We start from the raw sequence: 22,713 nt of genomic DNA on the forward strand, positions 1-22,713 counted from the left end.
CGCAAATTTCTTCCCCCGAGTTTGAACTGGACTATGGTTGGCAAGCAGGTGTGCATCAACCACAGTCCACGAAGTGCCAAGGCGTAGTTCCGTTGACACGCCTGATCCCTAGTATTTTGAAATCCCCATTGTGGGGCTAGCTCTTGGAACACAGAACGATAAACCCTTCAGCGCAAGGAAGATTTCATCTGGAGCAGCATTAAAGGGCCCCTGAAACGGTTAGGACAAATTTTGTAGGCGCGCAGGGTACAGCTAAACTTAATCATTCGCACCACAATTTGTGTGAAACGTCTCATATTAAGAGAGCTACGGATGATTACAAGTTACCCTCCTCCACAGTCATGCATTTTCTCCTCAACTCGTTCGCCGAGTGATCGGGGCTAAGCTCCGTCTTCACTGGCTCTGCGTCATGATGTCACATCGTGTCGTCGACTTCCAGTTCTCTAGGAGCGCGCGCAAAGCTTCTCCAAACTCTCTGCCAGCTGCTTGGCAGTCGACCCCAAATGAGAGCTATCAAAGCAGCGTGCGTTGCGAGCACTCTGTTGAAGCGCCGAACGTGTCTGGTATTCCGGTAACCAAAGGTGAGCTGGGCATTTCGGCAGATGGCTGGAGGCATAAACTCAGGCTGGTGAAGGAATTTTAGCGTAGATGTACGTGAGCTGCCTGATCGGTCTCCACGGTCCAGCCACCCGTTGGCGCAGAGCTTCACCAGCCAAACAAATAGCAAATATTGCCATACCAAGTGTAAAAAATCTTTAAAAAATGTGTTAACGATTACACTCCAGCGAAAAACTTACACCAGCAGCAAAGAAGAATACATTTTGCTGCTGCTACTGTGTGTGGTTGAACTCTGTGCCACCAATTGGCTGCACCGTGCAGACCATTCACATTTGCGCTTCTGCTCATTCCATGAACGACACGATTGAACGGCCAGGCTCTGTTCCCCTGCGCTGGCGTTTGCCCTAATACCGGACTTGCGAAACGCTATCGCGTTAGCAATCTTCCTGTGTAAAGTGACGGCCGTAAACGTGCAAATCCTGGCGTTGATCGGATAGCGGCAGTCCGATGCGCTGCAGCCAGTCCGCTAGTCTGCTGCCTTGCAGAGGGATACGATGTCGCAGCTTGACATATTGCCAGTCGCTACGTTTGCCGTCCATAACGCAACAAAGTCGAATCATAGCAGACTCTGGCTGCAGAGCTCTCGTCAAAATGGAGCACATTGTAACACAAGCAGACGACGCTTGCTGTGTGCCGGAAGTACTCAAGTGTAGTGAGAAATTGTTATTGTGCATACTCTTTATGTTACTTTCTTTTTATAAAACCAAATTAACTAACATTCCAACTATTACGAACATAACTTGTTTACCATAAAGTTGGAAAAATTATCGATCCCGCACCTTGGTCAGCCAATCGGATAGCTCGCCCCACTGACATCATACGGGTGATTTACGTCATATGGGTAGGGGTGGCTTAAAATTCCGCCAAGCAGTGTGCTGCCATCGGCAGCGATGTGCATTTCTAAAACGTTATAATAAATTACACGCTTTATGTGGAGCACTTATATGCATCAATTAATGATCAGAAGGACCTACTAACGACTCAGTACATTTGTAGGAAATCGTCAAAATCGTTTCAGGGTCCCTTTAAGCCTGACCCAAAGTCGGCATTGCTAGCTATGTACTTTTTTGCATGCGAGTTAGCACTGTGCCAGTGTCGTGGAGTTTGTACAGATGCTGAATTTTGAAGCGGGTTTTCCCAAGTGAAATCTACCATACATGGGCCATGCAGGGTGCTCGTCGCCAAGACAGACAGCACACTTGAAGGGTGTGGGGGCAGCAGCCAACATGGTGGCAGAGTTTGTCTGTATTTTTGGCTTGTGGTGTCTCACCCGTGCTCTTGCAACAAAATAATGCCAGCACATTGGTGCAAACAATCACAAGGGCATTTATTGCACCTTTCATACACTAATGCCTGCTTGCAGAATTGCTATCCACAGAACATACCAATGGGCGCGCAACAAATCTAGGAAGTCTGACTCACTGTGACTGGATATTGAGTGAATACGTTCGCCCCATGCTGGGCACAAACACTTGGTCATTCGCATGTACAGTAATGTGAACGGTGACGCATTCAAATGATTGTGTTCGTCCATTCTGGTGTCCTGCTCCTAGGGCTCGCGAGACAGTCTCGCAGAAGCATTGATAGGCACACACGTGGAACATCTGTGCCATTTGCCGACCCGAGCCAAAGAGAAAGAACCTACTCCCTGTCGTGCCCGACTAACCCCGCCGTTAGGCAACGTTAGCAGCGCAACACTCGCACCATCTCTTGTAACTTGTTGCAACCACACTGATCGCCACCGGTGCTTAGTTACAGGAAGAAGCTGGATAACAGGAGATGCAAGAGCCATGCAGGGAAAACAATATCAGAGGACGCTTGAGAGTCAAGCATCCCCACAAGCTCAGGGAGCCAGGCACCATAATCTGCTCGTTGCTGGTACTGCAGTGGCAAACAGCCTACTCGGAAGCTGCTTGCACTGCAGCATGCAGGGACTCCTTAGCTAGGCCATTGCCTCCTTTACTAAATGCCTGTGGAACGGCTCGCACTCCCAGCATAACAAGACCTGCCCTCAGTTGTGAACAAGTGTCGCAAGATGCTGTTCACAACCAACACTATCACGGGTGGCAGGCGGTACCAACAGCTAGTGACACAGTGCATGGCATGTACGTGGTCGGTACCATGGTGGAACAATGGTAGCACAATCCTCTGGGTGTGCTTTTTAAAGGTTGGCTGTCTGTCTCTAGAATAGCTGTTGCCTGTATTGCCTACCAACATATACTGAGCTATGATCGATGCTAATAGCCTTTGAGATTGGCGTGCATGCACAATAGAGATTTCGGAAGTCATGCAAAGTTGCACCCAGTGGTTCCACCAGTCACATGTGGCATTCACAACTGACACTATTGGAGAGAGGGTAAAAGAGAAAGGGCAGGACAACTGGTTTTCCGCTGATGCGGTAGGCATCTAGTAAAGGAGGCAAGGGCTAGGCTTGTACCTCCTCAAAGTGGCTTGTTGAAATCCTTCACGGGGCTTTTGTTGACACTGGTCACTGGCATATATATAGACACAAGTAGGCTTAAGTCCCTTCAGAGCGGTCACTCGCATGTTGGAAGATGACCTTGCCATGGCGTTTAGTGGGTTCAAATGTGTTAGCTCATTTTTGTATTCTTGCCCAATCTAAAATTCTTGTTTGAAATAGAAAGCTTACTTTGTTCAGACAAATTCAGTATTTTGCTGGCTGGGAAATGTCAGGGGGCCAAATAGACTCGAGCGAGCATTGATGTTGAGATCTCACGGAACTCACCCAGTGGCACACCCTGCATAAGGAAGGTTTCCCCTCTCCCCATGCTGCTGGTGTGCATCTGTTTACTAAGCCGACGCAAATTTTCATCAACGGAAAGTTTCCCACACAGGCTAGTGATGTAAAATTTCTGGAACTTTCGAAGCCGCGAAAAATAAATTATCATTTATCAAAAATTATCAAAAACAATTATCATTTAAACAAAAGTCGAATGTGTTCAGAATTGAGAGGAATAACTCAGTAGGTGCAATGCCAGAAGAGGGAGTCGTGAGATCTTGCAAGTTTTGAAGTCAGGAAGCCATAATTGAAATGTAACATTGTTTATGTCCTAAATGCACATGACTGAAGCATTGCCATCGCACACACCAACAGAATTGTGTGCATAAGTGAACACAACCAGTTCATCTATTAAGGAATGGACCTTAACTGGGATAAAAATTGTTAGCCGGATTTACGTGCTTTGACCACATGCTGTAAGACAGTTGGGGTAACTTACTCTCCTCCAAGAGATGGTTGGCGGAGGGTGCCCCTTGCCTTCACAAGGCATGGTGACTTCCGTGTTTCTCGGCTGTTGGTACAGCTCCTTGGGCTTCACTGAGAACATGGGTGGCTCTGCAACACCATATCCCATTCTTCTTTCAATACACATGTGATAGCATCCCACAGATGCAGGCAAAGTGTCAATGGAAGCAGTAGAGGAGGCAGCAAAATGAATTGTCTTCTTGTGGCACTCATGAATGAAGTTTCAAAACTAGAAGTAATTTAGTAGGATTGATGTAAGGGGTGCGAACTAAGTTGCAGCATCAGATTGCTGGGAAACTACCACAACTACTATATACATTTTACTATATGTACTATACATGTTGCAATGACAGCTGGTCAAAGCTGTTGTTGGAAATTATCTTCACAGGGAGGCTTGATGTGTCCACTCCAGATATAATATATGGTGTATCCCTAGAGAAAAGTGAACACAGCAGGGCTCAGCTAAACCTGGCTACTAACAGAAAATCCTGGCAGAGCACATTATGTTGAAGTCGACCTCCTATAAAGGAAAGAGCAGTGACAGATCCAGTGCACCATTTTTGTGTCTTTCTAACTTCTGAACACAAATATACACAGAAAACAATGAAAACTGTCCCTGCCACTATTTTTATTTCTTCCTTTTTTATACATGCATGTGTGTCTGCAGAGAACACGCAAGGCCTCGTTAAATGAAACAGTAGTGCAAAATTATTTTCCAGGTCATGAAAAGAATAACAGCACTCGATGAAAGAAAAAAGGAAGTGATGAAAAATGTGAGTATGTTTTAACTTTCACAAAGGTAGTTTGTTTTCTTGAAATTCAATTCAAATGCGATATAACCAATTATCATTTGTTCAAGACAAGCTAAATTCTCACTTATTAAATTCAACTATGTTCATTCTCTCAAAGTTTCTCACTAGTTTCTATGAAGAAACAAGTTCGCTAATTCAACCTTTACATGTCTGGTGTCATCTAATTAGAACAAGAGAAGGTTGGCAACAGACAGTGCACAAGCACACCAACTGCCAAAGAAAAACAGGACATGGCCTTAGAATGTGGCTCTCTGCCTACTAAGAAAACTTTTATTTTGCCTAGTCATTTGTTCAGCGCCCATTTCCAAGTAGCTAAGTAACTAAGTAAGGCGTCACGTGTCTAACTTTACAGGTCCCTCTCTTTGTCCCCTCGTTTCCAATCCTTGCGCACAAGCTAGCCAGTGTGCAAGGTTCAGAAAACGAAATGCTTACACCTTGCCTTCCCGCCACGTTCTTAATGCTGTGGGAGATTTTATGAATGTATGGTATTACTTCTAGTTGCTTTCTTCGCTCTGATGTCAGTGACTTCTGGCCTGCTAGACCCTTTACTTTCCGCAAACCGGCTTCAGGGGCCTGTAAAGTTAGACACGTGACGCCCTTTATCAAGTGCAACACTGGCGTTGTTTACCACATTCTGTTGGCTTGTGGTAAAGTCAATATAGGCCAGAAAGGTAGGTGTGTTAATAAGCACTTGCAAGAACATAACCTATCCTTAAGCGAGGACCAGGGAAGCAATTTGGTGGTTCATTACCATGGCTGCAGTAAGTGCGAAAGAAGTGCGCCATTGTTTGGTCGTGTGACCATTTTAGGGAAAGGGTAGGACCAGGGTAAGGAGTTGAAGATGCGCATGCGTCGGAGGTTATGTGCGGCAATGTAAATTTCAATAAAGTACAGTTGAAAGTCCAGTGTCAGTCCGTGTCTGACACCTTTTCCTTGTGTGTGCGTCCTTTGTGTTTCGCTGGTACCTCTTTTCTTCAAGTTCATCTTAAAGAAAGTGTCAAATATAAAATATTCTCTTTGCAACATTTATGCAAAATATTATCTTCCTACATAAAACACAAGAAAGAAAGAAATAGTGAAATCAGTCAGTCAGTCAAGAACTTTATTGAGGTCCTGAGGGGGTTTAAGCCATTGGAGATCGCACGCGGGGAGCTCCTTGGGCCGAAACCGTAGGCGACGCCCAAGCCGGGACGGGAACGTGGTGATGCTTCGCCAGTTCTTGGGCCCTCTGGACGGCCTTGAGTTGGAGTTTGAGGTCCGGGATTTTGAGGGCTTCTTCCCATTCGGGCTCGCTGGAGAGAGGGCCCTCTGGTAACACGGTACATTGCCAAGGCATGTGCGAGAGTGAGCAATAGAGTTCTGGGCAGTGTGGGCAATTTGCCGGGATTTCTGAATTGTAGTGGCTTAGTAGGCCTCATGACGGATACGAGTCCGTTTGCAGCATTCGAAACGCGGCCGCCTGCCCGCATTCGAGTTTGGCGTGCGGGAGAGGGTATTTCATTCTGCCTTTTCGATAGTGTGAGGTGATTTCTTGGTGATTCTCTTTGCAACATTTATGCAAAATATTATCTTCCTACATAAAACACAAGAAAGAAAGAAATAGTGAAATAAATGTCTTTTTTTTCCACAAAGCTCATTTAAAAAGAAAATCTCCAGCTCCAATTTGTGAAAAAATTTTGGTAGGAAGTGCACTTATGGTGGGCAAAACGTGGGTTCAACAGTGTTTCCTCATTTGCTTTATTCGCAAAATATAATAGGCTAAAGTGGCCCACATTGAGCATGCTGGCTTTAGTGCCACAATGACTCGTTCTGGTTTGTTAACATTTACTTTCTTTTTAAAAAAAGAAAAGGCAATGGTTGCCACATATGAAGGAAGGTTTACCTGAGTTTTTTATTGTGGCAAGAACAGAGAACATGTTTCCTGCTTTGTTTTCTGGGACACAAGAGAGAACAAACTCGACACTACTTGTGGTGCTTCAACGAATTTATTAGGTGGACGTTGCAGTTAGCATTTAAAAGGTTTTAATCACAGTCAGCTGACTAGCTGCAGTTCTCACAACGGACAGCGCATGTCTGCTTGATATATCGTGGGCACGCATCCACACATGCCATGGCTGAATTCCTGGCACCCGCGGCACTGACTTCCACTCCACTGACTTCTGCTGACGATGCTCCTCGACAGCTGCAGCAGGCGCATGAAGCAGGGTTGATGCTGCCACTAAGTTGGGAGACCATCTCATGTGCCGACTGAATGGAGGCGGTGCTTTCAGACCTCAGGTTGTGCAGGGAAGCTTGGTGCTTAAGGAGTCCACCCACATTGTCACAGGTGTTCTTCCCATGCCCGGTAGTGGAAAATACCACCTGATGGATATATACCTGGAGTGGCACAACTCATACAGTTGGTACCTATTTTTAAAACAGCTCGCTGCACCATCACTGACGCATGTTATGTGACAGTAGATGGGTGCTTTTTTATCTAACACGTGCGCTGAGTCAGAAAGCAACACACAGCAAAGCTGTGTGTGCTTTCCTTGTCATGGCAACACAGGTGAAAATGGAGATTTATTTCTTGTGCCAATGGTATCATTGTGTTTCATTTGAGAGAAGAACAGTCCAATTTTCTGCAAAATCAAAATGCAGAACAATGCTTCTTTGCTGCTCGCACTTCTTTGCCTCGTGAATAGCCGCAGCTTGAGTGCAGCATATGTATTCATGAGGAATCCATTTGGTCACCCATTGCCAAGTTCTTTCACAAAAAGGGTTGGAGACAATGTCTTCTTGATCAAGTCACCGCTTTTCCAAACAGTGAATGTGACCTCGTCCTCATCGACCATTCCCAGACTGTCCAAAGTGAGGCTTTCACTCCATGGGCAGCGCTCGCATTCACCTAACATACCATCTGGGGTTGGGGTGCCGCAAAGGCACAGTGCTTTCATGCCTTCCAATGAGATTTCCATGCTGGTTATGTTCTCAAGTGCGGAGACACAAAGGATGGCATTAGCGCAATAAACATACATGCAAACCTCTTGTTGTAGTGCGAGCAGCACCCATTTTGGACACAGGTTCTAAAACCTTGATAGGGCAATGGCACTTTCGGTGTGAGCTGCTTTGAACACCTGGACGGTCTCACAGATAAAATGTGTCAGACGTCTCACAGATAAAATGTGCTTTGAGACGTGCTCTCTCCGCTCGTTCGTGATGACTGACACAACGTCCTTCTTGTTCGGGCTCTGCCGAGAGCACTCAAGTTCGTCCTTGGGGAAATAGTCGAGCGCAGCTTGTACATCCGATGGACTTGACCTTGAAGTCGTGTGCAGATCAAAATCTGACCACATTCCATGCTTCTCACACCAATTTAGGCCTTTCTAAGCATATACGTTGTGACAGCTGGATTGCCTCTTGAACGCGTTTATTTTCAACTTCTGGTGGAACGATGGCTAAGAGACAGAGGCGCTCTCGATAGGACCTTGAAGCCTTCTACGCTTGCTTCAAGCTATTTAACCATCCAGCGCATGCATGACATTCTGTCACAGACAGTTCAAGTGTACTGACACTTCCGTATGCAGTACTTAAAGTTGAGCGTATCTTTCTCACCACGACCCTTTCAATCTCGGCCCATTATCTCTTTCCGTAAGATCGTCTGCTACATCTGTGTATGGAAGATGGTGGCTTCAATGGTGAAACATCGAAAGAAAGGTGGAAGTGCCTGTTCAAGTCGTCAATTGCTTCTTCTTCCTGAAGCAATGCCTCGTCTGCTTCATTGCAGGTGTCACTAGATGAAGACAGGATTTCCTTGAGGCATGCAAAGCAGTGCTGGCAGACTTCGTCGGTGTCGCGAATATGGTCAGCCTCTGGCAGTAGCTTCCACAGCGAGGCAACATCCAAAGTGTTTACGCAACAAACAATTTTTTTGTTAGCAATCTTCCTATTGTGAATGCATAAATAATCAGCACAGAATACTTGGACTGAGCTATGAGCCGCATGTATCGCATGTAGTGAACAGCTCGAACAAGTCGAACATTTATACAGAACAGCAACACACTCTTTCTGTCGCTTTTCCTGCGGGGCTATCATGACTGAGCCTCTAGAATGTCTCCCGGTTTCACGTGTTATAAAAGGCCACTTAATTAAAGGTTTTCACGGTGAAAACGTGTGCGCCACACTCGTTATCAAAAGACAATGTCTGTTTCGAGCCCCCAATCACCTCTGCTGTTCTCGGCATGGGAAAGCGCGTCAGCAAGGTGCTGACGAAACATCATAAATTAGCCAACTTCGGCAGCCTTTGGCTCAGTCATGCAGCACTGCACTTTTTCAGACAGCTGAAACACAGAGGTGAAGGTAGAGGTGAGACAGGAAGACGTTATCTGTGAGCGACACGGAAAACGTGTGATAACAGGAAACAAAATAAACAGCTCAGGAAATGACTGAGTTTTTAGAAAAGCACAGTGTGAGTCACACGTGGTGATGCCGAAGAAGGTTCCAGTATCCACTGCATGTGGAGGATGGGGAGCACACAGTGAAGTAGCACCTCCATAATGGCACACCTGCTGACTATGGAAGCGGTCCGTTGCTTACGGTTTAGCCTGCCTTGGCACAGCTTACAGGGATTTACTGTGTGCACCAGGCGGGTTCTGGCAAATTCAGCCACAACATGCACTCACAGTGTCTCGCATGCTGTTGACAAGCGTATAATGGAGGCATAAGTGTGATGCCCACAGTGGTTGTAGGCTGCATACTCGGTACATGTTAGCACTTTAGAGGGTGGCAGCCCCCAGCCCCCCCACAACTAGACATAAATAAAATGTGACGATACCTTTTTGTTGAAAACAAGCTGCCAGAGTGAAGTTCTGAAGCAGCAAGGAAATTAGAACTAGATTTGCGTATAATGCAAGCTTGTCAAACGTCAAACTCTTGCCAAATTACGTCAAACTGTTGCCTTTCCTTCGAGTTGTCAATATATTTGACTTTGCCTTGCCAGCTGCTAGCCGCCTGGTTAGCTCAGATGGTAGAGTGGCTGCCCCGGAAAGGCGGTACTCCTGGGTGTAAGTCCTGGACCAGGACGAATTTTTCAACTGCGAGCCTTTCCTTTCGAGGAAACCGTATGGCTTTCCTTTATCGCAATTGCTACGATTGGGTGGATGTCTCATTTTCCCTTTATTAATTACTTCCCTCCACATTGCAGGTTTCCACAGAGCTATTACGTCAATGCAAACTGAAGACAACCAGCAAAGGTACTGAAGCCAGCAGGCTCAACATGGGCCACTTTGGTCCGTTATATTTTGTGAATAAAGCAAATGAGGAAACAAATTATTGCACCCACGTTTTGCCCGACATAAGCAGACTTCCATCGAAAATTTTTTCAAATATTGGAACTGGAAGTTTTTTCCTTTTCTTTTTTTTAAACGAGTTTTGTTGAGAAATCTTGTTTATTTCATTCTTTTTTTCTTATCCTATGTTTCATGTAGGAATACAATATTTTGAGTAAATGTTGCAAAAATAATGTTCTATGTTTGACAGTTTTTTTTATTTTCTGTGTGAAATAGACATCGCGCCAAGGTGCATCAAAGTTACAAAATTTTTCTGGTTTGAGCCATGTTTGGAATTTTTTACATTTTTTTGTTTCTGGACAGCATAAAAAAATACATTGAACTAATTTGCTGTAAAACGTATTAAAATGAGCAGAAATGTTTTTCGGCACAACGCTTTTAGTTTGCATTTAATTCAGCCATGAAATCAAAAAATATTGTCATAAGCAATAGGAGGACGCTCACTGCGCCACCTTTAAATATTTTTTTGACTTGCCGGGAATGCTTTTTGGGAATAGAATTTTCGGTTCTGTGCAGTCTGAGTATTTCAACATGACATAAAAAACCAGACAAAACAAAAATATCAAGCGGACATGCATGTTTGATCTCTTGTGGAATCACCCTGAGCTCCTGACTGGAAGAAAGGCTTCGGCATACGGCTGTACTCACCACGGACAAGCACTTCCATGACAGCAGAAGACCCTCCTGTGGAGTGGATGTTGAAAGGAGAGCACAGGTAGCGTCCCTGGTGCTCATACGACACACGCTGAAAGAAGAGTGAGCCATTGCTCAGGTTGACAACACCATTTAGGGCATTGGCTTCAAAGGGCCGGTTGTCCTTGAACCAGGTGACAAACTGAATGGGCGGGTTGGCTTGGATGTAGCAGCGCACCACTCCTGACAGGTTCAGAGGCATGTACTGGAAGGCTGGCGTGAAGTTCACCCTTGCTGGGTCTGCACACAAGACGGGGTGCAGGAAAGATGAAAAGCAAGATGGAGCACTACCAGGTGCATGGTGCACACACACCAGAACACAGCACTGCCGTACGTCGTGTCTCGTAGACTCCACGCAGTGCACTGAAGGCTAGGAGTCACCTCAACCAACTAGAAAAGAAAATCTGAAGAAAAGTTCGCCTATTTTCCCCCACTGACCCCCCTTGTGCACCATGCTAGCTGAAAGGAAGTTCACAGAGGGATCAATTGCCCACAATGGGCAAGGAGTATATACATGGCAGGCCCTCTCAAGTCACGAAGGGCAGTTAAACAAAAGCCTAGATAAGAAAAGTATGTTATCAGTGCATCCTATTGTGGCAAGCTGTGACACAGCGGTCAAAGGCTTGCACCTGGGCATGGTCTTCACGGTCGGCATGGTACAGCACTGTGTGCACTCGTAGCATTTAAGACTTCAGGCCACTGACTAGTGGTTTGCGGTAGTCAAGTAGCAGATGCCCTTCTGTGCCCAACTCGAGGTGGATGCACCTCGTTTAACATCCCTGCACACTTGAAATTGCAACCTATGGGGCAGACATTTGCAGGATAACAAAAAAACTTGAGAAAAAGCTAACGACTTTGCAATGAGTGGTGGAGTGGAACATGACAACTGTATCATCTCTTCCTGTCATGATTTCATTTTATCCACTTTCATTCCCTTTTCCTTCATTATTTTCTGCATTTCAATTTCAACTACAGCTAATTTCCCCAATGCTTTCCTTAGCTTCATTGTCTGTTGGCTTTATGTGGTCATGTCTCTCATGATTGAGAGACAGGAAGGTAGCCATATGGTCTACGGAACAAATATAATCTAACTGAAATTAGGAGAAAGAAGTGCAGTTGTGCAGCACATATAATGGATGCACAGTTCATAACTGATAGTCTATTTGAGTAACAAAGTAAATGCCAAGTCAAGAGGATCACAGCTGAAGGTGGCAGGAGATTACATAGTGTGATAAGATTAGAAAATTTGTAGGAATAGAAGGGAGTTTGCTGATAGAAAACAAGAATGGTGTAATTGTATATCACTGGGTGAAAAGTTGGTCATGCAGTGTATGTAAGGCTATGATGATAAATGGGCAAGCCCTTCTCTTTTCTCCAAAACAAACAGCTGGCTCTCATTCATGATGGGTTGAGACAAAGTAGCTTTCACTGCACTACACGAAGTTCGTGAGACAATACCATGGGTGGTCTACATTTGGAAATATCATGTTCACTACATGTGGCACTGCTGTCTGTCAGCCAGTGATGAGGAGAAGCATGCTGAAAACATGTTCACTGGGCACAGTCGCACTGAAGCAGTGGTTCTGCACCGTAAGTGCCTTGAGAGAACCCTTGGGCAGTGTTAAATTAAATCAAGGATTGTGGATCAGGGAAGGAAATGCCAGATGTATTCTGAAAGCTTATTACAGTAGAGCTTCCCAAATATGCTCCCTAGATTGAACCTTTCCAGCACTGTACTCACACTCGATGTTGAGGTAGGCAGTAGCAGACTCAGGTTGGCCAATGCCATTTGAGATCTCACAGGTGTAGAAACCTGAGTCATCCGCTGCAGTGGGGTTTATAAACAGTGTGCCATCCTGGCGTACAAGCGTACGTGTCTGCAGCCAGGTCAACTTGGAGATCTCTACGCCGTTGTAGAACCAGCGATGAGTGATGTTGGAGGGCAATGCACGTGCTTCACACACAAACTCTGCAAAGTTTCCCTCCAGCTTCGTTAAGTTTTGTGGAGGGGTTGTGATCACTGCAGGGCCTGTGAAACAAATAACACTTCATTTAGCATGAATTGTTATTTCTTAAGAGCTTAGAATAAAAATCACACAGTGACAATGTGCACTAAATCCTCGTTGAAATGAAGTCACTTCATCCTGATTATCACCATGTTTGATATCACCGTGTCTGCCTACGTAACAGTATGTTGGAGCCTTGATAATGAAAGCTTTTCAGATCACATTGTGTGCACAACTCTGTGTATGGGCTTGGCTAAGTGTAGAGGGTGGACAAACAAAAAGTGGCAGGCCCACAAAGAGGAGCAAAGGAGCATAAAGGAACATTTTTTTTTCTTCAGCCAGGCAAACAGCACTAAATGCTGCACTACCTCATCGTTTCAGCTTCTTTGGTCTCACTATATTATCACAGGGCAAAGACCAAAGCTGGAAACGCCAAGGCGATACTATTACATTGTGATGCCACCTCAATATGGCTTCCAGCTCAGCTTATCTTTGGTATCATCAAAGCCAAATGAATAAAGTAGGCTGAGGGGAACAGGAAAATAGGTGGTGTAGAAGAATAAACTGAAGTCAAATGAGACTTTGAAAAAATTAAATTATGGGGTTTTACGTGCCAAAACCACAATCTGATTATGAGGCATGCCGTAGTGGGGGACTCCAGGAATTTGGACCACCTGAGGTTCTTTAATGTGTATCTAAATCTAAGTACATGGGTGTTTTCGCATTTCACCCAAGACAAACGAGATGGTAAGCGCAGCAGTCAACAGGCAAGTAGATAAGGCACAAAGTTTCTAAATAAATACCCTGAAGAGTAGTTGGACACTACATTTGGTGGCAACCTAAGAATGCATTGGCAAGCACAAGCCTCTCAAGTTCAAAGATAATTTGTATATCTGTGCCAACCAATTAGTTTGTTCACTCATTTGTGCAGTGCCATGGTGTAGATGAACATCTTTCAATATCGGCCTCTCCTGGGAACTGTGTTTCAGGTTGCGAAGTCAGCTGCGGTGTGCTTTCATGGGCAGAGCTTTTGTAGGCAGCCACCAACTACAGCTGAACCTCAATATATCGAGCAGCGCGGTGATCGTGAAATAGTTCAGTATAGCCAGAATTCGATATATAAAATCACATAAAAAACTTGTCAAAAACTTCTGCAAATCACTCAATGAACCAAGGGCGCGATCGTTGTTTGGAGCGCATGTTTGGTTGCGCTGCACGCAATCCGCCTTTTTCGTGCTCCTGTACTGCCCTCTGCTGCACACCGCTAGAACATTTTGTGAGGATGCCGGGGCTTTCGCCGGTTGATTTGTGTGCCTGTGTCCATGTTGAGTGTGCATCGGTTATACGTTCTGTGAATCGCGATTAATTAATAATGGCTTCCCCAGGGCAGCATGTCACTCCTCGAAGTTATTTAGCACTCATTAACTACTGTGTGACCAGGCCTGAGTGTGCTGTTCTGCTAACAGCACCGCTGATAAAGACCCGCCGAGTTTCGTCTGCCAAGATGGCTGCCTTGGATATTCGATATACGCAATAACTGAATATATCCGTGTTCAATACATCAAGGTTTGACTGTATAGCATCTATGCAGATTTACTCAGCAGCTTTTCAACCACCATATAAGTACATTGATTTGCCTAAATTTCATCCTCCTGGATTTGAGTGACCTTGTGGATTTTTATATTGACTTTCCTGAAAAGTTGTTTTTTCTTGCAAATTTATTGTATTACAATCAACAGTGATGATTGTTAGTGATGATCACCAGTGATGATTGCTATGTCATACAGCTTGTACAACTTGTTAATTGTACAATTTGATGGTTCTCAGAACATTACAAACAAGAGCAATTGTTTAGAATATAAAAATATTTGTTTACGTAGTGACTGTTACTTAACAGATATCATCTAAATTTAGCAACATTACATAAAGAAGTGTAATCTAATTGTACATGTAAGGAACTTAACTAACTGCTCTAACAAAACACTATGAAGTCAACACAAAACACAACTGAAACAAAATAACAATAAAGAAAGCTGCAATGTGCTGTCTCAATGGATCCATGCCAAATTATAGACAAATTCACGTGTTACCCATAGTTCCTATGTTGACTGAATAATTGCAATGTCAGATTTCTCCCCGACAACCTTAGTATGGAACTCAATGGATAAAATGGCTGTAATTGCCCTCTTTTATGGCCCTTACTGGCACTTAACCACACACTCTGCCAACCCACATTTCAGATAAAAGACATTTATTCACTTGCTCTTCACAAGCACAGCCGCTGGATTAAAAAAAAAAGAAAAAGATGCAGCCTGCTGCATGCTTCGAAAATGGTGTGATCCACCGCAGCGTAGCCAGCCGGACATTGTTGTCTGGGATCAGCATAGATGACGTATCAAGAATGCGCTTGGAATGCCATAGCCTGACGCATCCTGTACCCGCGAGCTAGCGCCGGGCAGGAAAGCCAAATGGCTGAGAGTGCAACTACGGCTGTCACGTTCACTCCCATTGCATCCCGCCTGATGCGTCAGGCCGCACTTTTTCTTTTCTATCCAGCAGCCGTGGCAAAAGAGAGCAGGGCATCAAGACACAGGGAGACTGTAGTGACACCAATCAGAATGCTCCTTGCCCACTATTGAGAGGCTCCTATGTCTTTAAACTGTGCTGCGACACACTATTAGCAGAAAATATTTGTTCACTTCAGTGATGTGGTGTTGGAGTGTTTATCACACTGTTGCATTCTTGTATGTCCCTTGGAAAAAAAAAAAAAAACATTTACAAGACAAACCTCTTCCAACCTAACAATGTCACTATAAAAGTAAAGGTTTACGAAGTATGTCCAAAAATAAACTAGATTGTCTTTCAATGCCTTGCCGCTCGCTAATGGAACACACTTTGAAAACAATAGTAACTTACCAGCCACGATGACCTTGGCAAGCGCTGAGTCGCTGCCCTCCGAGTTGCGAGCCATGCAGGTATAGTCGCCCACATCTGTCTGGCGCAGGTTGGAAATGCGCAGCTCCGTTGGGTGGATCTGGGTGTTGGTGCTCTCTTCCAGCGGAAGGTTGTCCTGCATTCACAATACGAGCAAGGGATGAATAGCCAGAACCTACCATCACGGCAAGTACTTCACCATAATCGCTCATGTATTAAGGATGTTAGCCTGGGCTGTCCAACAATTCTAAGTAGTGCAAATGATTGCTGCAGATTATTGTGCACTCCAGATAATCAGCATCAGATTCAGGGTTATATATAGTAAGAGCTCGGTAATTCTAATTCCGCAGGGATGCTACGAAAATTCTAATTCTACAAAATTCGAACAAATGAAAATCAGAGAAAAACGTAGCTCCGTCAAGGCGTGTATATAGTCCGACATGGTGTGAGCATGCGTGCACACATGGTACGTCACGTTGGCGTGAACAACAACATCTATACTTCGAAACAATGGCGCAGCCAACGTAGCAGGACGTGGCCCACGTGCTCTGACCTGCCCAATGTCAACATGGCTCCTGCTCTATTCACGCGTTCGTCGTGTCAACTGGCGCGAAGAAAAAAAAATGTTGCAGTTTCACCCGAAAAGCAAAGCATCGATTGCGATAGCAAATTAGTAGATAGCTATACGAAGTAAGGATAGTAGTTTTATCGGCCGTATAAAGTTGTGAACATTCGCTTACTAACTAAACTAACAAGTACAGTGTCACGCATGCACAGGTAAACATGAGCAGATCTCGATCGATGACCACGGAAACTCGCTGAAAAACGCTGGAGTGAGAATCGCGGCAGTAGCAGCAAGAGAATTGAGCTCTCGTACAGCTCTCGCTTCAGCACGAATGAAACGTAGAAAGCGCATCACATACAAAGCTACCGGCCCTACGTGCACACTGCGCAGATCACTTTGAAGATGAGGCCCACGCGGGCGTACACTTTGGCCATGTCACAGATTGCTTTCAAGATGCGGCGCCCGCATGGGCGAGCCGCAAGCAGCAGCAGCCTCAGCAGCTACCGGAATAGAATGTCCCCCACACCCCAAACTCAATCCGCCTCACCTCCGTGCCTTGATTGAGCCGCATTCACTGGCTCACCCTCGCATGCTTTCGCTCGCACATGCAGTGTACGGTGCACAGTGACGATTTTATCGCCCTTGAGCTTTATACAGAACCTCATGCGAGAGAAGTGACCTGCAACAGAGGCATTGGCCATGCCTGGCCAGGCACAAAAGCATACCTCTCCACTCAGGCCTAAACAAAGGGCTGCAGACAAAGCTGTATGGCGCGTGCGGCGTCGCCAACATGCTTCTGCGCCCTAGCACTCTCCCCATCCAGGATGGCGCGGAGTTCAAATTATCGGTGGCGGTGCAGATTTCAGTGTGAATTAACAGGATGTGTTACATATTGCTTTCAATACATTGCTAGATGGACCACAGCGGCTACTCTGAATTATCCGAAATTTCGAATTAACGAGTTGTGAATTAACAAACTTTTACTGTTACACCTAATTGTATGGTTCAATGCTCTACAGGAAACAAGCGTGCAACATAAAGAGATAGAAAGAGTATGTATTAGAGAGAAAACATGGGAAGGTGATGTTGAAATTCAGATCAATAAGCACTGGAGCTTTAAATCGGTCCCGTAATGCATAGAACTGATAACCAGCTGGTTATCTATTGGAGCAACATAATGGGTGCCGAGAACAGGAATATGCATTTGATGACAGTTAAAGATTAGGTGGTATAATCAGATTATGAAACTTTCAAGCAGAGAATGAGTTTCATTGACGCAACACCGAGGTAACTAGAGGTGTCTGGGAAGCTCTTTAATCCTGTAGTTAACCTAACATAGGCTGATGATGATGTTGATAATGATCAATCAATAAAACTGAGAGCATGCAATTCATTCAGAATTGCCATGTGGCTTAATTCTCGTAGTCCTCTGGTTAGTGCAGCTAAAGAGACTGTGGCCATGCATTAAAATTGAATAGCTTTTCTGAGCACGAATTCTTTAGGAACAATTGATGTTGCAGTGCAACAAAACAATGGCCATTAGACAACAAAAGTACAATGATAAGTCTGTATTCTAAGCACTGTTTTAAGAAACAAAGTTTTATTCTTATCAAAGTCACACAAGAGATAGTTCTGCTCTGACGCTAAAGGCAAATGCAGCACTCACTGTGGTAACCCAAAAAAGATCAAGCAGTAATGAGCACAACACAATTGCTACCAATGATGAAAAGATTAATCTTCAAGAACATGTACAATACGCATAACACTTGCAGAATTGTGTAAGAATTTTCATAACGAGGAGCACAAGATTTATCTGGGCATTTAAGGGAACAGGGTAGGCAAAGTTCCTGAAAAAAATCGATTTTTTGTTTTTGTGTAATTTAATATCTCTATTCTTTCCTTAACATGGCCCAGTGTTTCATTTGCGCGCACACGAAATATTTATCTCAATATCAACATTTTTCGAAACCTAGGCAGCATCCAGCCACGCCCCCTTTGACACATGCTCGGGATCTGTGCCTGTCCTAAACTAAAAAAAAACTTTTTCACCGCCTATTTTTTGTCACGTTTAGCGGAATGGCTGTCTCATCTGGCAACAGTGAAAACCTAGCTAGCATATTTCACTTAGCCAAACGAATCCTAAGACGCAGCTGAATTACTCGCAACAGGCGGCGTTTTGCTCGTGCTTCGGTGTGTTTTCGCGGACAATCGAATTTGTTTATACTTTGGTGCTGGTTATTTAGCCGTAATGCAATGACGAAGCCAAAGAAGTGCTTTAAAAAACGTATCTTCCACGGAAACCGGCATAAGTCGATCTCCAGTGACGCCAATTGTCTGCAACACAATCCAGGAGTGGGCGCCGCGGTCACCACGTGCGCATCTGCATCGAAGCTTTCGCGCTCGGCGGAACGCTTGAGCTTCACCAGAAATGTCTCCATAGAAAAACTCAGAACGCGATGAGGCGTTCAACAACGTTGTATGGGAGCGCGCTCCGAAGAATGTCTTTCTTGGCCTCAAGACGCTGAAAATGACGACAATGGATGCTGTGCTAACTTTTAATGACCGCAGCATTGCTCAAGCCGACATTTTGAAGTCATTCGGAGTTTCTCCAGGATGGTTCACAGTCCAGTGGTTGCGCGAAGCTGACCGGCGGCAACTGTACTTTGCAGAGAGGGCTACACGACTGGTCACTAAGGAGGCCCGGAAAACAAGGCAGCTAGCACAGAAAAGAAGTGTTGGTGATGGAGGGGACTACCAGGCTGGTGGCTATTGAAAAAATGCGCCAGAATTTGTTTCTGTAGTCCTATATTGCAATAAAGCTCTTTCTTCCACTTCAAAGCCAATTATCTCAAAACACCAAATTTTGCTGCATTTGACCCTTTTATTCAGAAACTACAAGCGCTAGGGAGATATTATTTTCCAGATATTGAGCAAACATTACAGAAAGTCTACTGAACCAAGATTAAAAATATTCTTATACAGGATTTTTGTTTACAGGCTATTAACTGAAGATTTTGGCTCTAAAATTTGGTAGGTCCAGTAAAAAAAGAAAACAAAAAAAAAACTAATCTTTCAAAAATATAATCCTGGTTCAGTAGCACTACCTAACATTGCTGATTACAATGCCACCAAGGTTAATGTTCTAACCCCTGCAGATTACGAGAAAAAGGGTCACGAACATAGCCTAAAATGCATGGCAAGAATAGGACCTACCCTGTCCCCTTAAGGAGTACTCGCATGACATCTCACACTTTTCATTTCTTGTAGAAAATGAAGGTTCTGGATTTCAAAACATTTGAGGAAAATACTGGCAAGCCCAGAAGCACCCTGATAATTTACTTACGATACTACCTTTTCTACGAACTAGTATCGATTTCATTTCTTGGGGGGAGGGGGTCATAAAGTCACAATGCAGAGAGTGGTCACATGGGAGCAAAATATTATCCACATTACCAAGTCTTGGCACTTGCTCCAGCTAGCTCAGTCATCTGCTGTGCTGCTATATAGGAGCCATGCGATAAGTAGCAGCAATGTAGACAACCAAGAGAGCCAGAGCTAATGACAAAGTGTCGCAATGTCCTGCTACCACATGTCACTTTCTATGTCATGACATATGCACCTCCTGGGAACTGAAATTGAAAGTAGTTTGTAGAAAAGGGATTAGTATAGCCAATTAGATAAGGCCCTCTGAAGTGTGCCAGTGTTGTTGTTGTTGTTGTTTTTTTTGTTGTTAAGGGTTTTGAGGTCCAGGACCTTGATCTGAACATATTTTGATGCATTTTCCTCCCAAGGAGAAAAATTTAGTCAGTAATAATGCTTGTGCAGCTCTCCCAAGTTCCCACTGAGAATGTGTACTGATATGTTTAACATTGAGTTTAAAAAAAGGCAGACAATCCAGCTCACCTTGTACCATATGATGGTGGGAGGTGGGGTGCCCTCAGCTTCGCAGGGAAGCACCACCGATTCGCCCACCTTCACATAGATTATCTGCTCTGGCTTGGACTTGAAGTGTGGTGGAGCTGCACAAGCCACAGGAATCAGACGTTCATTACAAAGCAGCAACAGCAGCACCCTTTATGTAGCCACAGTTACAGAGTCAATGAACCTTTCCCCTTCAGCCAGAACCAAGAAACACGGCACATTATACTACACAGTACAGTTTGCCTCCAGTGAGGATGCAAATTAGAGACCACATATCACAATGTGTGAACTTGCCCGCAGTTGCACCATGTTCTTGGATAACAGACTAATTAACATACAAAAAGCAACAAGTTGTCCCAAATGAAATAGCCTCTTTTACAGTTTATATCTCGTTTAGAGGCCCACAGGAATCTATGCTTGGCCTGCTTGGAGGTGTAGGAGGCGTAGTTAGGGCCGTGGTAAAATTAGACTAAGCATGCCAGCAAGACATGACATCACCACTCGAAGACCCCAACTTTATTTTTTTGCTTCACCTATATATACACTAAGAGGGTGCCACCATCCAGCCACTTAGGTGCATGTGTTTAACACATTCTACACTTGTATTGATTTTGCCCAACGATTGTGCCTAGTATGCAAAAGCAACCAGTGGAATGGATTGTGCACACCTGCAGTAAGATCTCTATTGTGTTTAAGCATGGTGCAGATTAAAAATAATGGTTTTGTGCCTACAGAATAAGTGCATACTGGTCAGTTTCATGAAAAAAGCTACAAAAATTTATAACTCCTATATTCTAAGTAACAAATTTGTTCAACAGGAATCCACATTTAGGTATCATGGGGCGTTATTTTGTGAGGATCTGGGAAGGCATGAGGGAGGATGCTTATAGAGCTTACATAAGGCCAATAATACTCTAGCACATCTTCCCTGTACGGTGCTTGTCTCACTCGGTGTGCACTATAATACAGTACAGCAAGTACAATTGAACACCACAAGACATGTTCTAGGGTGGTACAACCAGTTTGATAGAGCAACAAATATAACAAAAGAACTGGGCTGGGCTTCTTTAAGTGAATGCCACAAAAGTATTTCCTTAAATCTTTTATATATGATTTATAATAACCAAACTGGAATCATGACCTTATCATACTCAAGCCCACTTCATTACATATCTGCCTGCCAAACTGGAATCATGACCTTATCATACTCAAGTCCACTTCATTACATATCTGCCTGCAGAGACCAAGCTTTAGAAATTTAGGAGTACTTCCCCCTGACAAATCACTTCTCAATTGCACTTCTTTCTGATGACTACTACAGAATGAAATTTGTTACTGGCAGAAATTGCGAGCCAGAGCTCTGCTGGCATGTTTTATCTTGATTTATGCCACAAGCCATTATTGCTTGGGGCATAGTCTTGCCTGCTGGTGCAACAAAATTTGAGTTAAAAAATAAAATAAAGTGCAACAATTCGACCCACACCAAAGAAAAACAGAGCCAGCACTGAATACTAAGAGTAGCTAATATGCCATTGTTAAGATGCCTAAATAACATGCCACCCATTGAGATAAACATCTATGTTTTCACCTCAATAAACAAACAGTAGTCATTGTGGGCACTCTCAGAGCTGAAACATATATACAAGTGATAATAAATATTTGATTACTTTCACACTTCCAGCAATATTGCTGTCAGGATACTGTCCAATGTTGTGAGGATGTCATCAATGGCTAATCTTTGATATATTCAGGCAATAACAATTAAAAATAACATTTTGAGATGAAGCTGTTGTGTTCATGTTGTCACATTATAGACGGTCTTTTTTAAAAACCAATGATGACAGAAAAACAGGCTGAGGCTCTTGTGTCAGATGCATTACATCTTCATGCCCACGCCTTCCAAATTATGGCATCCTTCTAATATGAGAAGACTTTAAACAGAAGGTTTGAAGATTGATGTGCGAAAAGCTTTCAAAAACAGAATTTAGTTTTCGTGAAACCTGACACAACACCATTGAAATTGTACAACAAGCCCAAATTCATAAACTTTAGAAAAGATTTGGGACTACTGGCAAGTATGCAGGCCAAAAATGAAGTAGCTCTCCACTTATCATGCACCATGTTATTAATTCAAGGTTATCACTCAATTATAGCTGTCATTTTACATTAAAGCAGCTCTACAACACTTCCTGAATATGGTAAATAAGCTGGTGTAGTCACTAGGTAATACTGTCATAAACATCTCAGCCAAATATCCCAGAATTTCACTCAAAAGACCGCCCTGCCCTTTCCTTGAACATTCCAAAACACCTGCCACTTTTTTCTCTATTATGCAAGGACGCTGGCTACACACCAGATTTCTTCTTTAAACATTACAATGAAGCAGTGTTTCTGGCTAAAGAAAAAGTGAATAAACACTATCACTTAAGCAGCCATACCAACATTTGGTGGTGAACAATACCACTGCACCTTTCTGGCGGTCTCGTATGGCCTCTGAGATAGGCAATGCAACAAATCATTGTCCAAATGATCTCGTGGTCACGCCAATAAAAAGCATGGCACAATGATGGGC

The 22,713-nt window shown here is 44.0% G+C and overlaps 1 protein-coding gene across 4 annotated transcripts in view; it reads right to left on the reverse strand.

The window, feature by feature from the left end:
- The window catches only part of LOC142582252 (protein turtle-like), an 89,949-nt gene that overhangs the window by 40,996 nt on the left and 26,240 nt on the right, over positions 1–22,713 (reverse strand). For all 4 annotated transcript variants that reach the window (XM_075691726.1, XM_075691728.1, XM_075691725.1 and 1 more), the window contains exons 4-8: positions 20,124–20,239; positions 15,638–15,791; positions 12,457–12,744; positions 10,671–10,955; positions 3,858–3,973 (exon numbers count right to left, since the gene is read on the reverse strand). In XM_075691726.1, coding sequence (XP_075547841.1) covers positions 3,858–3,973; positions 10,671–10,955; positions 12,457–12,744; positions 15,638–15,791; positions 20,124–20,239 — 959 coding nt within the window. The remainder of the gene's footprint in view (positions 1–3,857; positions 3,974–10,670; positions 10,956–12,456; positions 12,745–15,637; positions 15,792–20,123; positions 20,240–22,713) is intronic.

The sequence above is a fragment of the Dermacentor variabilis genome, chromosome 5 (genome assembly GCF_050947875.1).
Source record: "Dermacentor variabilis isolate Ectoservices chromosome 5, ASM5094787v1, whole genome shotgun sequence".
Lineage (NCBI taxonomy): Eukaryota > Metazoa > Arthropoda > Arachnida > Ixodida > Ixodidae > Dermacentor > Dermacentor variabilis.